At 44.2% G+C, this 24,931-nt stretch overlaps 1 protein-coding gene across 3 annotated transcripts in view; it reads right to left on the reverse strand.

Moving 5' to 3' along the window:
- Nucleotides 1–250: 250 nt before the first annotated feature.
- Nucleotides 251–24,931, reverse strand: part of TUBE1 (tubulin epsilon 1) — a 50,220-nt gene continuing 25,539 nt past the window's right edge. For all 3 annotated transcript variants that reach the window (XM_088460423.1, XM_088460425.1, XM_088460424.1), the window contains 8 exons: nucleotides 20,578–20,693; nucleotides 16,674–16,795; nucleotides 16,242–16,429; nucleotides 15,517–15,686; nucleotides 14,852–14,992; nucleotides 11,200–11,340; nucleotides 1,956–2,130; nucleotides 251–1,171 (listed from right to left, as the gene is read on the reverse strand). In XM_088460423.1, coding sequence (XP_088316549.1) covers nucleotides 1,013–1,171; nucleotides 1,956–2,130; nucleotides 11,200–11,340; nucleotides 14,852–14,992; nucleotides 15,517–15,686; nucleotides 16,242–16,429; nucleotides 16,674–16,795; nucleotides 20,578–20,693 — 1,212 coding nt within the window. In that variant the 3' untranslated portion in view covers nucleotides 251–1,012. The remainder of the gene's footprint in view (nucleotides 1,172–1,955; nucleotides 2,131–11,199; nucleotides 11,341–14,851; nucleotides 14,993–15,516; nucleotides 15,687–16,241; nucleotides 16,430–16,673; nucleotides 16,796–20,577; nucleotides 20,694–24,931) is intronic.

The raw sequence follows: 24,931 nt of genomic DNA on the forward strand, positions 1-24,931 counted from the left end.
ATAAGGGAGAGGAAGAAGTGTGGAAAACTTGGTGTACACCATATTAAAGGGTATTTTCCCCCTAATTTTGGCCTTTTGTAGGCAATAAGTCAAAGCCCTTCTGGCTCTAGTATCATGAACAAGTCTTGGATTATTCAGAAAATGTACACAAATAAGAAACTCACAAAATAACAATATAAAAAAATCTTTATGCAATACAATATAATTTTTACAAGTAAAATATTTAGTTTTTCTTTTCTACATAGCAATAAAAATATGTGAGACTAACATATTTTTCGTGTTCCTACATACAAAATATCTCAAATCACTATTTTTTTGGAAAAGTCAATCTATCCAAAACAATAGTGTAAAATTTAGATTGCATAGTAGTGTACTATAGATAAAAGTTTGTAAAGTTAAGCTATATTACTTAACTTTCTATATGATGTTATAACATTATGACCAATCTGCATTATTAAGGCTAAATTCATTCTGAATGGTAACAATACATTATGTAAACATGTATGGAGGAATGAGAATAACCTTCAAGAGTAAACCTTTTTCACAAACTGCTTTGGACTACTCTGTCCAAAGCAGGCTCTGAGAAAAGTTGATATGGCACCAATGTTTCTTTCAAAGCTTGGGCCCTGAGCACAATACCAGCCGACCAAGGAGGTAGAACAGAGCGTGGAAATAATAAGTACTGATGGAGGGCAGAATATACTATATAAACAGCTTAAGTTAGACTGTAGTTTAGAACTGGTTATTACTACCATAGGTACATGACTGCAGAATGACTACACCAGGGGTTTTTAACTCATGTACCCCCAAGGAAGTCATGTTTACGAAATTTCTGTCTGTAGAAACATGGTGATAATTACTGATCCAGCAAAATACCCAGCTGTGCATGATAAATGAAAGCCAGAAAACATGATCTGATCATGATACTTGATTATTGCAGACATTGCATGCAATTGAAATTGCCCCCTTAGATTACTTTAAAAAATACAAAAAAGTAAATAAAAATGGATATTTATACTGCTATGTTTAGTCTAGGTGTATCAGGCACACAGATGCCTTTCGATGCATCAAGTTGGTTGTACTCTTCGATTAATGATGACAAAGATGATAAAGCTTCTGCAAAGCAGCTTTGCTCCATGCCATCCACTTGTAAGTAATGGTGAAGGTGAGCCTATAATAATGAAAATGTGACACTAATATACCGCAGTCTAGAAAACTCATCTGATTCAAATTTGTGTACAAGCATTTATCAGTAACTGTTGTATGCAATTCAAGTGACACTCAATGTTTGTGCAACTGTATCAAGTAACTATATATACTAAATCAATCCATTTCCAAACACTAAAGAGAGTCATTCACCAATTCCAAGAATTATAATATGGCTGAGTATGCTTTAAATCAATGTGCTTAATTTCCTTTGCAAATAGTAATTAAATGTAGATGCAGGCTACAGATTAACTATGGTCTACTTACAGAACTTTCAAATAATGGGTATTTTTCACAGTCTAACTTTTTTGAGAATTTTGTAAAAATAAAGAGCAAAGAGTCAGGTTTATACTGATAAACCTGGATAATTTAATGCGGATAGCACATCCTTATACCTAAAACAGTGGTTCCCAAACTAGGTGTGGTGGGGCACATGCAGGGGTGCCAGGAGTTGGTGGTACAGGACCAAATAAAATTATTTATGGCCAATGAGATAGGCAAAACCAATGCTGGTGGCTGCCAATTATAAAATGTATTGACAAACAGAAGCACAACCCTGTCCGCCACCACATAACTGAACGTAAAGTTGACAGGTAAGCACAATTTACTTATTTTAATATTTATTTTAACCTTTGTCCTAGCAGTGCCATGAAAAAAATGCTGATACTCTAGGGCACTGTGATTAAAGAAAGCTTGAGTATCGCTGCCCCAAGACAAGTGTCTGGAATTGCTATAATTTACATACATACCTTTTTTCTGTACAGTCTATTAAATCGGTCTCGGAGATCTATAAATGTTGGTTTCACGCATGTGTTGTTTGCTAGAGCCAGTAGTGAGTGGGAATGTCCGACAGGTGGGACAGAACACAAACCAGTCTTCCATCCTTCCTGGTTCCACGAGACAAACTGCAGAGAGGGTTTCAGCCTGAAACATACAATTTCAGTTAACTAATAATATACATGTGCATGTACTGTATATTTTATATTATATAAATTTTGGAGTGTATATTATAACTTACAATACATTAGCATTTCTACTGAATACTGAAGTCTTGTCACCAACTACCAATAATATCTAACAATAACATTGTTAATAAAAATTATGAAATTATTATTTACCGACACACCTTCTGTAAAGTGTAAGGATAAGAAAGAGAAGCTTTTAGACATGGAATGCTAGGTTCATTATACTGTGCTGTGTATTTTTATTTTAAAAAGACACACACACAGTCACATTCAGACATCATTATGTAGCTATGTGAACAAGTACACCTTTAATTAATGTCTCTACTACAAATCATGACAGAATTACAATCGTCTAGTCCTCATAACAGGGCCTGATGCTGAGGTGGGAGTAAAGCAAAAAGAACAAGTAACTGTATCTTGGCAAAACCATGTTGCAGTGCAGGTGGGGCAGATGTAAAATGTGCAGAGATATTGGATTTGGGAGGGGTGTGTCCAAACTGAAATAATATGAGATATGGTAAGAACTTACCTTTGTTATCTCTATTTCTACGAAGTCCATAGGGTTCCACAGGATACCTTGGGGTATAGGTGTGACGTCAGTCATCGGGCACCATAGAGTTAAGCTTTCAGCCTCCCAGGATGCACTAGGGTCCCCCTCCTATACCCCGCCCCCGAGCCAAGGCACCTCAGTTAGTTACCAAGCCATAGCCCGTAGGAGGAGAAGGAAGAGAGAGAAAGAAGATCTGGATACACACAAGAATCACACTCTCACCAGAGGGAGACGGAAAAACCGGTGACCAGAACAAAGCCCATCTGCAGCACAGGTGCGACAGGGCGGGAGTCCAGTGGAACCCTATGGACTTTGTAGAAAGAGAGATAACAAAGGTAAGTTCTTACCATATCTCATATTTTCTACTTCAGGGTCCATAGGGTATCCACAGGATACCTTGGGGATGTCCCAAAGCAGTATCCTTTAAGGGTGGGGACGCTCCTGTGCTGAAAGGAGAATCCGCCGCCCGAAGGAAGCATCCTGAGAGGCGAAGGTGTCAAACCTGTAATACCTCACGAAGGTATGGACAGAGGACCACGTAGCAGCCTTGCAGATCTGGACTGCAGAGGCACCACGTCGAGCTGCCCACGAAGGACCCACAGACCTAGTGGAATGAGCCTTCAAAGAAGGAGGAACCGGCAGACCTTCATGAAGATAAGCTTCTGAAATAGCCATACGGATCCAGGCTGCCAAAGTTTGCTTTGAAGCAGGCCAACCCTTTTTACGGAAGCCATAGAGGACAAACAAGGCGTCCGACTTCCTAAACGAAGAAGTGCGGTCAACATAAGTCCTTAAGGCCCACACAACATCCAAAGTGGCCTCACTCACTGAAAGGCCAGGTGAGTTAAAGGCCGGAACAACTATTTCCTCGTTAACATGAAACTGGGAAACAACTTTGGGAAGAAATTCAGGCCGAGTGCGGAGCACTGCCCTGTTCCCATGAAAAACCAAGAAAGGGGGTCTACAAGAAAGAGCCCCTAAATCAGAAACACGTCTGGCCGAAGCAATAGCCAGAAGGAAAACAGTCTTAGCTGTTAGCCATTTAAGATCCACTGAGCCCAGTGGTTCAAACGGCGGCCCCTGGAGAGCCCTCAGGAACACAGCAAAATCCCAAGGCGCCACAGGTGGAACAAAGGGCGGCTGAATGCGGAGAACACCTTGCATAAAGGTGCGCACATCCGGGATTGTAGCAATCCTACGGTGAAACCAGACAGACAGGGCCGAAACCTGTACCTTCAAAGAAGAAAGGCGAAGCCCATGATCTAGTCCCGCTTGTAGGAAGGCGAGTATCCGAGACAGACGAAACTCCCGCGGTGCATAACCTCTCGGTCGACACCACTGGAAGAATGTATGCCACACGCGATGGTATATCCTCGCAGAAGACGGTTTCCGAGCTCGTAACATGGTACGCACTACAGAGCTGGAAACCCCCCTGGACCTCAACATGGCTGTCTCAACAGCAACGCCGTCAAAGACAGCCGAGTCAGGTCCGGGTGAAGACAAGGACCCTGCGACAGAATGTCCGGTCATAGCGGCAACCGCAGAGGACTGTCCACGGACAGACCCTTAAGGTCTGAGAACCAGTGCCGTCTGGGCTACGCGGGAGCTATCAACAGGAGCGTCCCTCCTTCCTGTCTGAATTTCCGGATTACCCGTGGAAGGGGGAAAACTGGAGGAAACAGGTAAGCGAACCGGAACGTCCACCGGACGGACAGAGCATCCACCAGAGACGCCTCTTCGTCTCTTGTGCGAGACCCGTACACCGGCAACTTGTTGTTGTGCCGGGACGCCATGAGGTCGATCACTGGACGACCCCACGGATGAACGTCCTGGCGACTGAGAAAGTCCGCCTCCCAATTTAGCACTCCCGGGATGAAGACAGCTGATATGGCCGGAAGATTGCGCTCCGCCCATACCAGGATCCGAGACACCTCTACGAGAGCCGCCCGACTTCGGGTTCCTCCTTGCCGGTTTATGTAGGCCACGGTGGTAGCGTTGTCTGACTGGACCTGCACTGGGCGACCCTGGAGAACCCGATGTGCCTGGTGGAGGGCATTGAAGACCGCACGGAGCTCCAAGATATTTATTGGAAGTTCCGCTTCTGTCGGAGTCCACCTGCCCTGGAACAAGTGTGGACCCGAAACTGCTCCCCAGCCCCGAAGACTGGCGTCCGTTGTCAACAGGACCCAATTTGGTACCCAGAACGGACGTCCCTTGCTGAGATGGGTCGTCTGCAACCACCAGGCAAGGGACAGGCGAACCTCCGGGGTGAGCACTATCGTCTGGGACTTTAGAGACTGAGGCAGCCCGTTCCACTTGGACAGGATCAGGTGCTGCAGAGGTCTGGAGTGAAACTGGGCATATTCCACCATGTCGAACACCGACACCATGGAGCCCAGTAACCTCATCGCCGAGTGTAGAGACACCCGGCGGCTGTGCAGACAACTGTGCATCCTCGACTGTAAAGCAGAGATCTTTTCCCCCGTCACAAAGATCCTTTGCTGTCCCGAGTCCAATAAGGCTCCGAGGTGCAGAATCCGCCGAGACGGGATTAGAGTGGACTTCTGCCAGTTTATTAACCAGCCGTGCCGTTGCAGTAGCGCAATGGTCAGGTCCAAGTGGCGCAGAATAAAAGGTCGTCCAAGTACGGCAACATGCGGACTCCCTGCAGCCGCAGAGAAGCCGCCATGACCGCCATCACCTTGGTGAACACACGCGGTGCTGTCGCCAGGCCAAAAGGCAATGCCCGAAACTGAAAGTGGTCACTGCGGATTGCAAACCTGAGGAACTGTTGATGGCGCAAAAGAATAGGGACATGCAGGTAAGCGTCCTGTATGTCCAATGACACCATGTAGTCCCCAGGTTCCAGCGCCAGAATGATGGACCGTAGGGTCTCCATCCGAAACTTCGGCACCCGCAAAGACTTGTTGAGAGCTTTGAACCCAATGGGTCGGACGATACGACCCATTGGGTTTCTGCACCAAAAAGAGATTGGAATAGAAACCCTGGCCCCTCTGGGAGAATGGAACAGGCACTATAACTCCAGCCTGGAGCATAGTGTACAACACCTTCCGCAGCTCCGTGGCCTTGTTCCAGTCTGATGGTAGACCTGTGGTGAAAAATCGAGCCGGGGGTCTGTGCCGGAAAAAGAGGGCGTACCCGTGGGAGACCACCTCGAGAACCCAAGTTTCTGTCGTGGTGACCGACCAACACCGGGCGAACTGCAGCAGGCGGCCTCCCACTTTGGGATCCCCCAAAGGGAGGCCCGGACCGTGAGGCCGCAGGCTTGTCATCTGGCTAAGGGGCCGGACGTCTGGTACTCCATGCCTGCTTCCGGGGCTTGGCCGATTTCTTGGGACCAGCCTGTCGGGGAAAAAGACTGTGGTTTGGGCCTGCCCTGGGCCCTATAAGACCGAAAGGACGATGGTCCTGAACCAGAAGGAACAGCGGCAGACGGGAGACATGCTGATTTGGCTGCCGCCAGCGTGGCCACAATCTTGTCCAGATCTGGACCGAAGAGAACTTCTCTGTTAAAGGGCAACGCCCCCAAACCCTTTTTGGAATCAGCGTCCACCTTCCAGGATCGCAACCACAAGCCAACGCTGCTGAAGAAATTCGAGACACCAGGGTACTAATGTCTAAGGCCGCCTCGTTGATATAAGTGGCCGAATCACGGAGATTACCAATCAACTCCGCCTGTTCAGCCGGAATCGAAGGACGCCTCCAACGAATCCGCCCAGCGCTCCATAGCTCTGGCCGCACTGCCCCCCCCGCAAGGGAATAAGCGGACTTCAGGCAGATCTCCACCTTGCGGTCCGTAGCATCCTTAAGGGAGGACATGGATGGCATTGGTAATGTGGCACTACGGACAAGACGTGTCACATGAGAATCCACCTGTGGAGGGGATTCCCACTTAGCAAAATAATTATCCGCGAACGGATAAGCCACCGCCTGGCGCCTCTGTGGCTGGTATCGCTTGCCAGGCTGTTTCCACGCCTCCTCTAAATGGTCCACCAACTGACCCGAAAGAGGAAAGACTGTGGCGTCACCCTTCACATCCTTAAAAAAGGCATACTTTGATTTAGCCGCTGGGGGAACTTCGTCCTCAATCACCAAGGCTGTGCGGACTGCCCAAATAAGTCCAGGAATATACACCTTGGTCCTAGTGTCTGCGTCCTTAGTATGGAGAGGTTCCTGATCGTAAGGATCCAGAATCTCCCCATCATCAGACGTCCCTTCATCATCCTCATAAGGAGCCGACAGAGACGCCACCGGCCGTTTATGTGGCCGCATCACAGCCTCCCCCTGCAACACATCCGACAAGTGCTGTACAGAACTCGTCAGGGAGTCAACCCACGCCGGCTCCTGAGAAACCGGGAGAGGGGAAATAGGGAGACTGCGGGGTACCACCAATTGTCTTGGGAAACCCTGCATGGGTGACGACACCACTGATTGCTGGGACAAACCCATCTGCGTAAACGCGGGCTGCGGAGCTAACTGGCCCACTAAGGTTGTAAGCGCCTGAGCGAAACAAGCCCAGGACGGCTCCTGTACCGGTGCTGTAACCGTAATAGGCCGCGCCATTGACAAACACTGCCGGCAGAGGCACTCCGCGCTACCCTCCCCCTCCGCTAAAGGTACTTTACACGTAGTACATTGTAGAAGGAGAGGAAAGTCACTTTCAGACATGATGGTACAAAGTATGTGACCCCTCTCACCAATTGTTTTTAAAAAGGCGAGAGACCACCCTGCAGCACCGCACCGCAAGGGCTTTAGCAGAAAGAACAGGGACAGTAATAAAGCTGACAGTCAGAAATGGAAAGTACAGGCAGCAGCGCTAGCACAGTCACATACAATGCAAAGAAACTCAATTCCTGCACTAACTCCTGCACTAACCAGCGCTGATAAATCAACTACACAGACACAGAGTCTGGTAGGACACAGCGCTGCATACACAGACCTGACCACAGCGGAGGAGAGGTATGCGGGGGGACCCAGACCACGATGCCTCCGTCCAGACTTCCAGCAGCGTTCACCATGCGTTCTGGAAGATGGCCGCCGAGGAGCAGAGAGGAGGCTGGCCTGGGGGAGGAGCGCTGCCAGAGGGCCAGTCGGCGTGTTGCAGAGAGGGCTGTGTGCAGCGGGGGAGGCGCCGGCTGTGAGACAGGGAAGGCACGCTCCCCTGGCATGCATTTAACCCCCGAGACGCCGCAGCGCTACCGCTCTGCTGCGGTCCGCTGTCCCAGGGGGGTAGTGGAAGCGCAGGTTATATACCTGGCTCCACGCTGCAGCCAGTCCCCAGGGAGCCCCCTACCTGGGGACTCTGGACCATGTAACAGCGGGGACCCACCGCGGGACCCCGCTGCTTACCTTGCTGTCCCCCTTGATTCCGGCCATGGTCCGGAACATCTGGGGTCACCGCTAGCTGTGACCCCAGATGCTCACCAGCATCCCCGGATCGCTACCGGCGTTCTGGTACCGGCGGGGGTGTAGGGAAGACAGCATGGACGTCAGGACTGACTGTCCATGCTGTACATCCAGATGTGTAGCCACAGCTGCATGCAGAAAACTTCAGGGGCTCTTCTTAGCCCCCACTCCAACAGGTGCACCGACTCCGGCCGGGCACCAAACTAAACTGGGGTGCCTTGGCTCTGGGGCGGGGTATAGGAGGGGGACCCTAGTGCATCCTGGGAGGCTGAAAGCTTAACTCTATGGTGCCCGATGACTGACGTCACACCTATACCCCAAGGTATCCTGTGGATACCCTATGGACCCTGAAGTAGAAATAAATTGCAGTGTAAAAATAAAGCTGTCCAGCATCTGTGCTGTACATACAAAAGCAGCCAGTATTTAATCCTGCATGCAAAAACTAATAAATTTATTTGTACCCCTTGCAGTACAGCATGGTTTTTGCCAGGTGCACAGTTACTTGCTCTTTTTGCTTTACTCCCACCTCAGAAACAGGCACAAAGATCTAAAATTGTATAAGTCCAATTTTATGTGAAAAACACCACATGAAAGATCCTGCTTCCATGGCTGCAAGACAACCCCAATCATCACCCTCACACCTCCGTGCTTGATCGTTGCTATTGAGGTTCTCGTGGTTTGATGTGGAGTTTGTCACCAAACATGCTGTTTAGCATTTAAGATGCGTACACACGGCACGATTAGTTAGCAATAACGATATCGCTAACTGATCAACCTGCACCTTCCCGTAGTGCTGGATGATCGGTATAAATCATCCAGCACACCACCAACAATGCCAGCGACCTGGTCGATAACAACCAGGTTGGCCTGCATGCATGGTCGATTGACGATATCTTTATCGTTCATACGCGCCCACGCACTGCAGGTCGTTGGTGGGTTGGAGGCACCGAAAAATGCACGATATGATCGATTTCATAATCGTTCATATCGTGCATTTTTATCATACCGTGTGTACGCACCTTAAGACCAAATAACTCCCCTTTCGTCTCATCTATCCACAGAATACTGTTATAGAAGTTTTTTTGTCTGTCACTCGGCTGCACATACCACGGGACCAGTATCCAAAGGGGCACTGGGAATTTTCTGACTAGTCACATCAGATGCGACCATGTCAGGGAAAGCAAAGCCTGATGTGGTCGCATCTGATGCGAACATGCCAGGCAAGTGGTTAACATGCTTGCCGATCATTTTCTCTCTAATCTCCTCAGACACCTCTCTCCTTTGCTGTCTCTGGTCCATGTTCAGTGTGGTGCACACGATGATACCAAACAGCAGAGTGACTACTTTTGTCTATTTTAATAGGATGAATGACTGATTAGAAGACTAAGGGCCTTATTCAGGCCTGGTCGCAATCGCTGAGCACTCGCAACCGGGTCGATGTTTGCCCACTGGGCATGCGCACGGCGAAGCCGGCTCCAACGTGCGCATGCGCGAGAGCCGGCTAGCGACGCGCGCTCAGTCGCTACGGGTCTCGCACCAAAGGGGGCGAGCTGTCGATGGTGATTGACAGCTCGCCCCGTTTAGGTGGCGGGCAGGGGGGGTGGCCGGCCAAACGGAGGCATTCCCGACGGAACGCTTGCCGTTTGGGGGCGGCCCCACTGACATCAGCAATGATGTCAGTGGGGAGCTTCCTGCTCGATCAGAGCAGGAAGCTCCCTGGGGCTTGCTCTTGCCGAGACCCAACCTTAGGATCTCGTCGCAAGCCCCGATGGTCCTGACCTTCGCGACCATCAACCTGGTCGCTCGCTAGAGCTGTGGGTGGTAACCCACAGCTTAGCTAGCGATCAGGAGGCCGCACTTCACACCACAAGCGGCCGCCCTCATTCAGAGCGACCGCTTGTATCTAGCGATCGACTCTGAATGAGGGCCTAAGTGTGATGTTAATGCAAGAAGGCAATTAGTTTGAAATATCACTATAATCTAGTTACTTATTTTCTTTTCGAAGTAGTACCAACAAATCTGTCCAGGCCATATATTTGGAGAACATGCACTAATTTATCTCTTTTCACAGTTTCTTAGCTTTTATTCTTGTAACCCCTTCCATACTGATGAGCATCAACAACTGCTTCTATGAGATAATTTCATAGGTTTCATCTCATTGGTATGGTGTGAACACAAACTTGGATACTCCACACCAAGCTCCTGTAAGTTCTGGTTTTATATGGATGGGGTCTATGATCAAGTAATGATGGGCATTTGATTAGCAGTATAAGGCTATTTTCTATAATGATATAGAATGAAGTTTTCACACATTGAATCTTTAATTTGTTTTATTTTATTTTGGTTGAAAAAAGTTGTTACGGGTTATTTATGAAATGTTAGCACTTGGTCATGGAAATATGATTGCTAAGTATGTCCTGATATGTAACTCCTCAGCATTGAATGGTGTCATTTATTTTTCACATGACTCTATTTAGTATAATAATGCATTCTATATTGGCTAATGGACACAAGCTGAGGAGTTATGTGACTTGCATAAAAGCAAAAGGCCACAGGCTGAATACTTTTATAGAAGCTATGGGACAAATATGTGACCTATTTACATTAAAAGGGATACTTAATTTTTGTTTTATGTATTTATTATTATTTTTATGAGTGAAAGGAAAGCTGCCCATTTATCACACAGGTGTGTCGTCTGAGAAGAGTGCCCACTTGTATGTGTAAGGTCAGGTGCAGGGGTTGTTCTAGGTGTACTTTATGCAAATTTAGCTCAGCTAGGCATCACATTGCATAAATAAAGGACAGAAGCTATAGGAATTGTTCATAGTGTAGCTTGTCATACTGTCACATGGATAAGCAATGTATCTTTGATGGATAGTGATATCAAATAAGTAATATAGATATAGCTTTCTCAGCTGTTTATATAAAGATTCGATCTACTTATGTTATAAGGATATCGACCGCACTAAGTAATACACGAACTCTACTGAGAGGTGTATGATACGCCAAACAACAATTATAATCTTAGATGTGTATATCTTTAATACAAACCTCTCAATATTTCTGCGAAGGTCTGAAATATGGACATTTCCTCTCACCATCAAGGCACACGCAAGATACAGATTGTGTTTAGGGTCAGCTCGAATTAACTGATTATCTTTGTTAAAAGCATCTGTAAACATTTGATCCAACCTGTAAATTAAACACACAAGGTGTAAAGCAAGGAATCCTACATTGGAACAGTGTAAATTAAATTAAAATAATATACATTACATGAATTTCATTTTATAGTTAAAGAAGTTTTGTCCACCATATTTGGTGCAAGGAGATGCATTTCATTTGGTGCAGAGGTTAGCCTTAGGTCAAGCCTTTAACTTGCATTACTTGCTAATGGATAGAAAGTGAGAGTAGTAGAGGATTCTGTTAATGGAACTATGAAAATGGAACAAGTACGGTAATAAAAATACTGCCTGCAATGTATGAGTGAGGCATTAAACACATGATATTTACTGATATCAAAGTACAATGAAAGTCTTTTCACACACATACAAAAAGAAACAATAAAATAAAAATAAATAAAAAAAACAACAGTCTTAGGGCTCGCACTCACAGGCACCTATCTATGCATTACTTAGTAGTGTTCACGCTAGTGGGGGTATCCATGAAAGCTTGGAGAGTGATAAAATTGTGAAAGATAAAGTACTGACCAATCAGATCCTGTCATTTTTCAACTACAGCCTGTACAATGACAGGAGCTGATTTGTTGGTACTTTATCTCTTCACTTTATCTCTTTCCAAGCTTTTATGAATACCCCCCCCCCCCCCCATGTGTTTTATCAGGGACCCGCTCCTTGCCTGGTTCTTAAACCGACAAATGTGCCCTACCTTTATACACAGTGCTGTGCTGAACTCTGGAGAGGTGAGTCAAGCATTGGAGGATTTGTTTCCCCTGCAAAGCCTCCTATACTCTGTGCGCAGGCACAATGCTGCTTCCTGATTCCCCGCCATTTGTTCTTCGTCCATGGCGGTGTGGCCTATTCTTTGTGGACCCTGCACCAGCACACCGTGCACAGTCTAGACCTGGCCCTGGAGGAAGCGGTGTGCTCAGGCATCCTGAACCTGAACGGCCAGAAGCTGAGGGATTTCCCGTGCAGTGGCTATGATCTGACGGACACCACACAAGCAAGTGGGCTTTGTCAGAAGTCTGCTCTGCTGGAGGATGCACAGTCCAGGCATATCATTGTAATACAGTACCATCATCATACCATGAGCATGCCATACATCACTATCGCCATCCCAGAAGCATGCCACTGTCATACACCACCATTGCCATCCCAGCACATTCCACTGTCCCATAGATCTATGTATCATACACCGTCACCATCCCAGGGCACACCACTGTTCAATAGCTTTATGTATCCTCCAGCACACCCATCCCGGGCATGCCATTCTCCCATAGCTCTATGTATTTTCCACCATCTATATCCAAGGGCATGCCATTGGCATAAACCACCATCACCATCCCAGGCAGTGTTGTAAGTCCCGTTGAAACCAGTTTTTCCCACTCCCACTGTGCATAAGGTGTATTTGTTTATTTCATATTACCATCAGAGCAGAATTATGGGCACTGCTGTGAGGCATATTTTGAACTAGCTGGGATACCAGGCGTTGCCCGGGTTGAAGACTGCACCCTGCAGCATTGTTTATTTACATTGTTCTCACCTATATCCCCATTCCATTGATCCTGAAAAGGACCCCACTGTTTGCTAACATGTATGTAAACAGTGGCGTAACTACCGTGGGTTAAGGGATGCAATTACTATGGTGCCTCTGTGGCCCGCTACTTTCCCTGCACCCAGTAATGCACACAAGGTGGGCCTGTGCAGGCAGGGCCGCAGAGGGGGGGGGGGGGCCCAGGTGGCAGCAGTGTTGATTTGGTGCCAGAGCCCCAGCTGATTACAGCTGGCACACCGGCAGGTGGACAGGGAGAGACAGTGTCACCGGTCGTGAGCTAATCAGAGCTCGTGGACTGGCAGACAATCAGCAGTGGCAGCTCCTGATTGGCTGCCGGTCAGCGAGCTCTGATAGGCTAGCGACTAGCACCAGATTCAAATTGCGGCAACGCGGTCTATCCATGTCTGCCGGTGACCAGGCTGTAATTAGCTGGTGGCCCGGCACCAAGTACACACCTACTGGCTGCTGATGGCGCACAGGGAGAGTCGGGAGGCTGCTGGAGGGACATGGGGAGGTGAGTAGCTGGGGAGGGGCATGATGTTTAAGTGTCATTACTGTGTGTCATAATGTGTAAGGGGCAATACAATTGTGTGGAATAATGTGTTATATGGGGCACTACCACTACGGCATAATCTGTAAAGGGTATTACTGTGTGGTATAATGTGCAAGGGGCATTACTGTATAGGGGCACTACTACTGTGTGGCATAATGTGTATAAGGGGTACTACTGTGTGGCATAACCTGAATGGGCACTGTGTGCTATAACATGAATTAGCTCTGTGTGGGGGCAAATGTGTTTTTTTTTTTTTTACCTCTGGGGGGCCCTTTTAAGATCTGGCTATGTGGCCAATAAAGTTTTAATTTTGTTGACTATATATGGTCACTTTAAAAAGCACTAACTCTGGATTTAATATGAACTTGCATGAGTCAAAGTTTGCTCAGCCTGTGAGATTAAAATAATACATTTGTAGCTTTCACACAGGGTTTTGGCAGACTGCCAATTTCCATTGGAGCCAGCCTGGGAACCTGTGGAATGTAAGAGTGTCCCCATTTTTAGGGATTGTGTGACAGTGTGTGGCCATGACAAGGTTCAAACTTAGGCACAAACAAAATTCTGGTCAAACTACACCACCATGCCAAATTTGGTGCAGCTAGGTTCAAAACTCTGGCTGTGCATAAAGGACAGACAGATCCGCTTTCTCGCTTATATATACTGGGGGCACTATTGTATGTGACGGTATGAATTTCGGCCACTGCTTTAGAGAGGAATTAAAAATTAAATACAAAAGGTTTTAGATTATAGACAGTTTGGTCTATGTACACATATAAATGCATTTTGATACTTGTTTCAGCTTTAGCAATGCATTGTGTCAAAAACGTTGCACTTCAAACTTAAAACGTGCTTTCGGTGGTCAGCACCCTGCATTACTTAATCAAAACTGTAAATAAGGATCACTAAACTCTGAAGTGCTGAGAGCATTAATGAGCATTCAGAGCGAACCTTGCCCAGACATGGATGCAGCATGTTCTATTGTCATATGTCCATGATCCACCCAGCATTCCCTCTGAATACTCATGTATTGCTAATGATTTATTGGGTTGAATGATCTCTGTTGTTGACAGTTATGTAGCAATCACCAAACTGTGAATGCATCACAGATGAACCACATGAGCTGAGAAATTACTGATGTACAATTATATAAGTAACAGATTACATAATTTATATTAAAGCATGTGTAAGGCACTAGTATAAACAAACATTTTGTTGAACTTGGACAGTCACTACCAATAACCAATTAAGTTTAATAGTACATCAAATTCAAATCAATAAATTGCACTATTTGTTCTCTGTTCCAGTAACTTCAATACATAGATATTGTGCAGTCAAAATTGTATTAATAGGAGTAAGCTGGTGAGATACTGTACTGTAGAGTAAGACTGTCCAGTTGGATCCTGTCATAGATCTCACCTTCGGGTAGGTACATTTACATCAGCAAGTGTATACAGAGGAGTCAGGCTTGAGGTCAGGTAATGCAGATGAGGGAACGGGACCAGGTTCATGCTGATTTCATTCAGATCCATATTAAGTGCCCCTTCAAACCTTGCTGAGCTGAATAAGGCAAATAATGTTTTTGTGAAACATTTTATAAGGTATTATATAGTACACTATTGAATATTAGCTTTGACCATATATGGTTTAAATGCAATACAACCCATTGCCATATATTTTTACTTTCTTCTGAGTATTCAACATCAAACAAACCTCACTTTTATTTACTGAAACAGCCAGAAGCAGGATTGCTTGTACCAAGTATTTGCGTACGCAGCCTTGCACTCAGTGTAAAGCAACCAATGACACTACCGAAGGTCCCTTCAGCCAGGCCGCTCCTACAATTTGGTGAGTAACCAGCAGAGAAGATTTCCACTTTCTAGTAGCAGTGTGGTTCACTGGGGCCAGAGGCTGACAATAGGGACAGGTATCAGGGATACTGTATGAATAAGAACATGGCCAATGTCTTTAAAAGACGTTCACAGTATATTGTTTGTACCAGTCCAGGAGAGTTTTGGCAAACATAATGCATATTAACTCTTATTTATAGCTACAAATAAATAGAGATACTGGAAGGTCATTACCTGGTCAAATTTAAAAGCAAATTAGCCACAATGTTGTTCATGGCATCAAATGGTTTCTCACTTTCTTTCACACTGCCTTTGTTAGTGGTAATAAGGCTGTTAGCTTTCACACTTCCAAGCTTTCCGGAATTAGACATCTGATGGATTTTGTTCACAATGTCAGCTAATGACTTTATAAGGAAAAAAGAGCAAGAACTATTATAAAAAAAGGTATGTAATATTTGGAAAGTAAAGTTAATATACAAAACAAAAAGGTATATGCCATGGACAAATATCCCCACTGACCATGTATATTTCTATATATTTCTCTATCCATTCTAAATTACATTTCTGTATGTTATGAATTAATTTAATACATGTTTGAAAGACCCATTTTAGTACATTTACTACGTAACTCCGATAGCAGGGGCTGGGGGTGGGGGCAATACAGTGCTCTATAGCAGACACAGTGTGATAAACAGGGCCTTACAATGTAAGCAATAAGGACGCAAACATGAAAGCAAAGGGTAGGGAGGGCCCTGCACAGGAGACAGCTCATGAGGAAATAGCTTTAAACACTCAATGCAGCAGAAGCAGATTTAGAAAAAATAATTGTCACTTTAATCATTTTCAATTCTAGCATTGGCGTTACAAAAGTATGCTTAACCAGAATTTAAAACAGTAAAAAATATATACTTTAAAGCATGAATTACGTCTCCAGATAACAGACCGGATAGAGTTCTTACTTGATTTTCTATGGGCAACACACAGTCAGCGTGTTCAGTGAGTTCTCTCATGGCTAATACACTGTTGTATGGAGAGGTGATAACATCATCCTCAGCTGATGGATATACAGAGGTCACAAATCTGTACACGTCAGGGAATTCATCCTCAAGTACATTCAGTACGAATGTGCCTAACCCCGATCCTGTCCCTGACAGCGACATACAGTTTCAACAATGAATGAATGGACAATGACAATTATCTATTTTTTGAGAACACTTTATGAAGTTACTAAAAACAAATGTAAATACTATTTTATTCCTACAATTGACAACACTTTATGTTTCAAGCTTTGATAATTCTGATTCAGTAACAATTATCCTTATTAGACCTGTAAATGTTTAAATCAGCTTAAGACCAGATTTGCTCTTACAATGATTAGATATACTACTTACCTCCTCCCATTGAATGAATCACAAAAAAACACTGCAGACAATCACACTGCTCTGCTGCTCTCCTCAAATTCTCTACAATTTGCTCACGATACTGACAACCATATAGCTTATGGCCAACCGCCCTGCAGATGCAAACAAAATGGTGTGTCAGCACTAAAATTTTATTAGTGCTAGATATAGAGATATAGATATATAATCCAGTAAAAACCAGAAAGAGCCAGCACTCCAAGAATAAATGCAAAAAGTCAATATTTATGAAGAATACATGTCATCACGAAACTGACTCCAATAAGGCTCTTCAGTCACAAATCAAACAAAAGTGCATTGTGCATGGCATAATAGCAGCAGATACTTAACAAACATGTGCCTGGAGTCAGGTGTGACAGCAGTCAGATCATCATATTGAAAACAGCCCTGTTTGTTTGAGCAATTGAGTGTGCAGGATTTGGAATTTTTATGTATATATATATATATATATATATATATATATATATACATATACACACACATACATATACACACACACATACACATATACACACACACACATATATATATATATATATATATATATATATACATATATATACATATACACACACACTTATAAACAAGCACTTGAGAAAGGTTACGGTGAACAGTCAGTAGCGAGACATTGTCTCCAGTTAAAACATGGCATAGCCAGAATTATAGTCCATGTACGTTTGGATAATAGAGGGGGTGATAGTGGTAAATTATTACTATGCAAAGAATGTAAATGGATCTTCCATCTAAATTCCATCGCACCTAAGAGGTTAAATGAACAATGCTATGTGTAATGACCGTAGTCACTTTCTGTCTAAAGTTACTACAATATGAATTGCCATGATATACCATATTTAATTTTCTTAACGTTTATTTCCCTAAGAATATAATACACACACATACAGTATTGTGCAAAAGTTTTAGGCAGGTGAGGAAAGTGAGACTGCTTTAAAAAAAAATAGAAGTGTTAATAGTTTATTTTTATCAATTAACAAAATGCAAAGTGAATGAACAGAAGAGAAATCTAAATAAAATCCATATTTGGTGTGACCAGTCTTCAAATCAGCATCAATTCTTCTAGGTACACTTTTGCACAGTATTGTAGATGTATATATTTATATTATTTCCCTATACATTTATACCTATTTCATAAATACATATTACCTATTTATAAAAAATGTCCAATTAGAACCAAAACAAGCGAATTGTTAAACAAAAAAAGAAAACAATACAACATGTAAGATGTGATACAAATTAAGTTAAATAATAAACTGCAATTAAAAAACAAAATGTGTCCCGTTGTGTTTCATTTACATTGGAGCTAAATTGCAATTATATGTGTGTTTGCGTTTTACTCATGCTCCATAATACTGTATGTGCATGCAAACAATTGTATGATGACACTGAAATGTACTTGGTACTGTCATACTCTGTGTACCGGGTAAGAGAAACCTGTATATTCATGTTTTGTTAAGTCACTGTACTTTTGGTGATTGCTGTTATTAATATTTTCATACAGTTTTCTTTCATTTTTATTCAGAACAAATTATGTTGCGTCTATTTATGATATATTATTTCTGGATGTTTGTCACACATATAATTTCCAGACACATATGTCTGTTTTTCACATGTGTGATTTCTCCAAGCACATACATTCAGTGTATACCAACTTATTGTGCTAGCTCTCTATACACTCTTCTTTTGAATAATATTATTTATTATATAAAGTTGTTGATTCACTTAAACATATAGATTCTTTATAGGTTATAGGGAGCGCACATTACTTTTGCAATACCCCACACTTGTATAATAGATTGAGGGGTTTGTTGTGCACGGTATACAATCGGGAAGCTGGCTGCCTTAATACCGGCAGCCGGCTTCCCGACTATCATATCCCGGCGAGGGTGAAATGCTGGGCGTCTATATCTAGACGCCTGTAATTTCCCCGTCGCCGGGCGCCGCAAGCGGACAGCCACCGGGGGGGAGGGTTAGGTTTAGGGCACCCGGTGGGGACTTAGGGTTAGGCACCCCCCCCCGGGGGACTTAGGTTTAAGCAGCGGGGAAGAGGGGGGTTAGGGTTAGGCAAAGGGGGGATTAGGGTTAGGCACTTGGGGGGGGAGCTTAGGGTTAGGCACCCCTAAGGAGGGTTACGGGGGTTAGGTTAGTAGATACTTACCTTAGGACGATCAGGATTTCCAGCGCTGTCGGGCTTCCGCTGCCGGCCTCTGCTGGTTTTTTCGGACTGCCGCTGCTGGGATTCGAACTCCCGGCAAAGCGGCCGCCGGGATATCATACCGATTCCGTTGTGCACATCTTATACACCAAAGTCCCGGGTCTGACCCGGGATATGGAACATGGGGCCTGATCCAGAGCCGGACGCAATTAGCGCTCGCTAGTCCAGAAAATAGGGGTGGCTATTCAAATGAACCGTTCGCTGTTTGCGGTCTGTTCACGCCTCTAGGTCTGAACAAGCGAACCAAACTTGCGGTCGTTTTTTGGGAAACTACGCCCCCTGGCCGCTCGCATCCTACGTCATCTCCGCTATTTATTAGATTAATCGAGTACATCGACCAGGGTATGAGCTGCTCGCTATTCTTATGGTTGGTTTTTGCTACCACAATTTTGCGAGCAGTTCTGGCTATAAAATAACCCAGTGACGTGGTCAATGACGCTGCTGTTTTAATTATGCACACCCATAAAACGCCCGTTTTGAACTTTAAGCGTGCCTGCGATCGGATCTCCACTCCCCGTTTTCAAGCACCTTCCCCTGTTACCACCCACATACGCCTCTTTCTGTCACTCAAATTATCAGGCATTCGCTATTTTGCGAGCACATGAATTTCGGCCGCACTGACTGGTTCGCGCATGCGTATAACGATCCGTACGCATGCGCAGTTGGGCAAACATCGCTCGGAGCGAACGAGCGGCCTCTTACGAGTGGCTCTGAATCAGGCCCATGTTTCCAACCCGGATCAGACCCGGGACAGACCCCCTTTGACACAGCGGTGCCGACCGTTTACATCAGAGCCGGTTCATCACTGACCAAGCTCTCCGGCGCAGGTGAGCAGTGCTTCTTCCCCTCCCTCCCCCTCCGCGACCCCCTTACCTTACTCCGCAGCTTTCCAGAGGCAGGGAGGATGGGTGGGGTCCGCTGCTCCGTTCTGGTCGGGCCAGCAGTGGACGCTTGGAGACTGTCATCTCCAAGCTCCACTGAAGCCAGTCAAACAGGTGGCATGCGGAGCGACCCGGGTCGAGCCGTTTACACTGCAGGGTGACACAGAAATGACCAGTGCTCAACCCTGCAAGCCAGTCGGGTCGGATCCCTTTACATCGACACAAATCCTGGGTTGATGTGCGTTCACATGCATCACCCCAGGATTTTTAAGTCGGTGTAAAAGAGGTATTAGTAGACACACACTAGTGGTGCCAGTATCTGTGATTCAATGTTTCATAAGGTGTTTCCTGCTGCAGATACAAATGTAGCTATCTTTTTATCATGCGCATCTTCCCACTTGCTATCTGGTTTGGCTACAAATAGTTAATACACAACACACATTAATTGATTGACAAAGCAGGCACCACTGCCTTATGATTTTTTTCAAGGCTTTTTATATTCAATGAATTTCTCAATTAATTCATACTTTTATCCTATTTCGTTTAGAATTTATTTATTTATTTTTTCTTTTCTGACATATTCAGTTGTATCCCGAACGTAAGATCTAACACTCAACTATGCTACAGACATAATGGGGTAAACATGTGTCAGAATTTACTGAATTTGACATTTTTGCAAGCATGTTTGGCCAATCTACGTTTACAAAGATAATAGTAGGCATTTGAGGCATAGTTCATGCTACTGTAAAAAAGGTTTAGCTCTTACCAATTATTTCCAGAGCCAGATACATCAGTAATGAACTGCTTGCTATCAAACAAGTCTCGAAGAGGGCCTTGTAATATTTCATTAACTACACCTTCTTCCATATCTATCAAGACAGCCTGGAAAAAAAAAAGCATAGGCATTAGGGAACAAAAAAAATACATATTTAGGTGTACATTCAAAATCACTGGTATATAGGCTTCTCTTGAAAGTAACTGGGTCTGCGTACTCCTCTAATTTCCTTGGTCCGCAGGCCAAATCAAAATGCAAAAGAAGAAACAAACAAATGGGAGCACTGCTTGTCAGCAGAGTTATTACATAAATTCTGATACAATTGAAGGTTAATTTGTGTAAATAATACTTGTTAGGCACAATTGAATAATTAAAATAAAACAATTAAATCACAGTCTAGTACCTAAAAAACCTTCAGATAAAAATAGATAACTATCCTAGGGATAATAATACTAGACATGGATAAACAGTTTGCAAATAGGCACTCTAATTTATATAATACCAATGTGTATTTAGTGCATATGTCCACTTTCAACTAAAGCCCCGTACACACTGGACGATGTGTGTATTGAGCGATATCGGCAGCGGAGGGAGTGCATACACATCGTTAACGATATCCTCAGATTGAACTGCATGTACAGACGACTGGGGATATCGTTAACGACCCGCGTGAACGCGCATCCTTCATCACTTAGTGCATACACACTGGACAATTTGAAAGATATATAGATCAAAGAAGTAATTATCGTTCACAAATATCGTCCAATGTGTATGGGGCTTAAGTGATCAACTTGTATCCAGCAGGTGCTAATATTGCTTAGTAAGCTGAAATTATAGTAAATACAATTAGTCTGTTGCTAACCAATAAAATAGAATAGTTCTTAAAAAGGATCCAATATTCAATTACAATCTGTGAAGGTTTTATTCGTTACATACACTGGAGTAATTAAATGTTAAAATTGGTAATAAGCATGTGGTTCTCTCACCATGTAAAAATGTTCCCAGGATACACTGTCTCCTTTGTTAATGACGTCTGAATTGGTCTGCGGTGCTGATTGTCAGCATAATGACTGTAGATCAGTGAGTGGTTATATAATACATTTACAAATCAATAATGGTTACTGCGCTCTGCCAAAATGAAGTACCAGTATATGTAGAAATAGAATCATACAAGTATATTTAAACCACTTATTTACGTAGGGATATAGATAAAATATACAGAGTAGTACACAAGCCCAATCTCTTAGGATAGTGCAGAAATAACACACACACACACACATTTTTTTTTTTTTTTTTTTAACAGATCATCTGTCCCTTTGTTCAATATTGAAATGGTATATTGTAAGGTTTAACCTTTGTGGCCACCGCCTGCAGGTTGGTGGATAACGGGTGATGTCTATTTCTTTAAGTAGATTTTATATGGTTGATCCATATAAAGTTCGTACCTTTAATTTGCGTGCAATACGTGGGACGTACAATACGCAAACTAAAGGTACAAACTGCGGAACATAATCGTAACATCAAAAAAGGCTTAGAAACACACAGCCTATCACAACACTTTAAGCAAACAGATGGTGGTGACCCTAGAAGCCTGGTGATAATTGGTATCAAAAAGGTCATAAAGAACTGGCGAGGGGGGAATCATGAACATGCCATTAACAAAGAGGAGTTGAAATGGATATACACCCTCAAAACGATTACACTGTTTGGCCGAAATAAAGACAATGAAGTCAGATCCATTATTAGGGGTTAATATGTTATGCCAATTTACTTGGACTAGGAATTACCACTGTATTCATTCAATTATTTAATAACAAGTAGGCTTCATCAACTTGACTGATATCCATTGATTATAATTTTTAAAGAATTTTAGGATGGATAATATACTTAATGAATGGTTTAATTGAACATATATCCATAAGAAATGTTTACAATTTGCACACTGTCCAGTAATACCTGATCATTCCCACTTCCTATCAAAAGCACAGAGCTCTTAATTGTTTAATTGACAAACAACGATCCTTTATTAATTTGGCTTCACCATCACAATGGAAACCGGATCCACCCCTCTAGTCAGTGCCGTCATGAACATTTGGGAATAAAAGACGGAAGTGTAGCTTATCCCATCACAATCCTTGAAGAAGGCTTTTGCCGCTACGCGTTGGAGACACATTACCTACCTATTTACTAAAAAGGCCTTAGTAACAACCTTTACAGATATTGAATACCAGCATCAAACCCTGGGCCTGATTCAGAGCCGGACGCTATTTGCGCTCGCTCGTTCAGAAAAAGGGGCCGGCTATTTAAATTGAGCGCTCGCTCTTTGTGGTCTGTTGACGCCTCTATGTCTGAGCGAGCGAACGAAATATGCACTCGCTATTTTGTAAAGATGCCCCCCGGCCGCTCGCATCATACGTCATCTCCGCTATTTATTTGATTAATCGAGTACATCAAAAGGCGTCTGAACTGCTCGCAGTGCTTGTGGTAGGATTTTCCTACCGCAATCATGCGAACAGTTCAGGCTAAGAGACAACCAAGTGACGTGGTCGATGACGCTGCTTAGTTAATTATGCACACCCTTAAAACACCCGTTTTGACCGTTTGGCACGCATGCGTTCGGATCTCCACTCCCCGTTTTCAAGCACCTTCCCCTTTTACCACCCACAAATGCCTCATCCTGTCACTCAAATTAGCAGGCACTCGCAATTTTGCGAACACATGTTGGCGCATGCGCATTACGACCCATACGCAGATGTGCGAACATCTCTCGGAGCGAACGAGCGGCCGCTTACGAGCGGCTCTGAATCAGGCCCCCTATATACATTGCGAATGACGCGAAGCATACCCGGAAATCAAGCCATGAGGAAGCAAAGAAACACCTGAATCGAGAAAGCCGGCGAGGGGAAGGAGCGGTGCCCTGACTAACGGCAAGGAAGGTAAGTCTCACCGAGGAGAGGGAGTGCACGGCAATCAGCTCCACTTAGGAGCTTTTGCTGTAACAACCCCTCCCCAGACAACTGACGATTTCTCCGGTGTGCAGTGCGGGGGTAGTGGCTGTTCCTTCAGACATACCACCGGCACTTGCACACAGAGGCCGTACGCTAGTCTCTGAGACATTCCTGCTAGTCAGCAGTGCTGCCGTACTCCATCCCTGGGAAGACCTTCTCCCGGGCACCCAAGTACTGTATCACTAACCATTTAACTGTTTCATCAGCGGGACACCGCTACTTATTAACAATAAGGATCGACCATATAAAATCTACCTAAAGAAATAAGACATCACCCATTATCCATCAACCTGCAGGCGGTGACCACAAAGGTTAAATAATATACCATTTGAATATTGAACATAGCGACAGATCTGTTCAATTGGTTTTACTTGTTTCACATTTATATATGATTGTTATTTCTGCACTATCCTAAGAGATTGGGCTTGTGTACTACTCTGTATATTTTATCTATATCCCTAAGTAAATAATTGGTTTAAATATACTTGTATGATTCTGTTTCTACATATACTGGTACTTCATTTAGGCAGAGCGCAGTAACCATTATTGATTTAGATGTACCCATACGAGATAGGATCATCTCGATTGTTACAGCAGCTAGCCACCCCACGTTATACACTACCCATAAAGTGAGCGCAGGTTATAATTTATATATCGAGTTTCATACTATACATATAGTGTACGTGATATCAGAACCTCACTGACTGCGTCCCTCAGCTCTCTTGCCTGCTGCCCACAGAGGTCTGTGGCTGCAGTGTGAGCTGCTGACTGGCGGTATGGGTACTGTGACTTGGACTAGTGGAGAGAGGTATCCTGGCTTTAGTAACTGTCAGAGCACAATCCTAGCGTGCCAATGTATGTGACGGACACTTCTGCAAATGTAATAGATCAAAACACATCTCTCTTATACGACCTGGTGGATCCTGGTTATTAAAAAAAAAAACCTGGAATTTCAGTCATGTGATTAAACACCTTCAGATAGATGGTACAACTCATCCACCTCACCCTCCCAGCAGGTGTGATGGATGCAAAACATTTCAAACAAACATGAAACACCCAACACGTTTTGTCATAGACTACTACATCCTTAATGGTGTGGGGGGCATGGTTTTTAAGGGGCTATACCTCAAAAGCTATAGGAAGTACCAAGCTGAAATTATGCATGGACAGGTAGAACTGTCGCTCGGTGCTGCATACCAAATTTCAGGGCAAAAAAACTCAATTAGGACCACTATTCTGCTGTTCTCTATGGGGGATTTTTGGGAAGGCATAACTCAGGGTAGGGGGCGAATTTAGACTACTGTTCCTGGGTAGGGCCTTTTGGGGTTCAGGTAATT

The sequence above is a fragment of the Taudactylus pleione genome, unplaced genomic scaffold (assembly GCF_031769625.1).
Source record: "Taudactylus pleione unplaced genomic scaffold, aTauple2 ptg000046l, whole genome shotgun sequence".
NCBI lineage: Eukaryota > Metazoa > Chordata > Amphibia > Anura > Myobatrachidae > Taudactylus > Taudactylus pleione.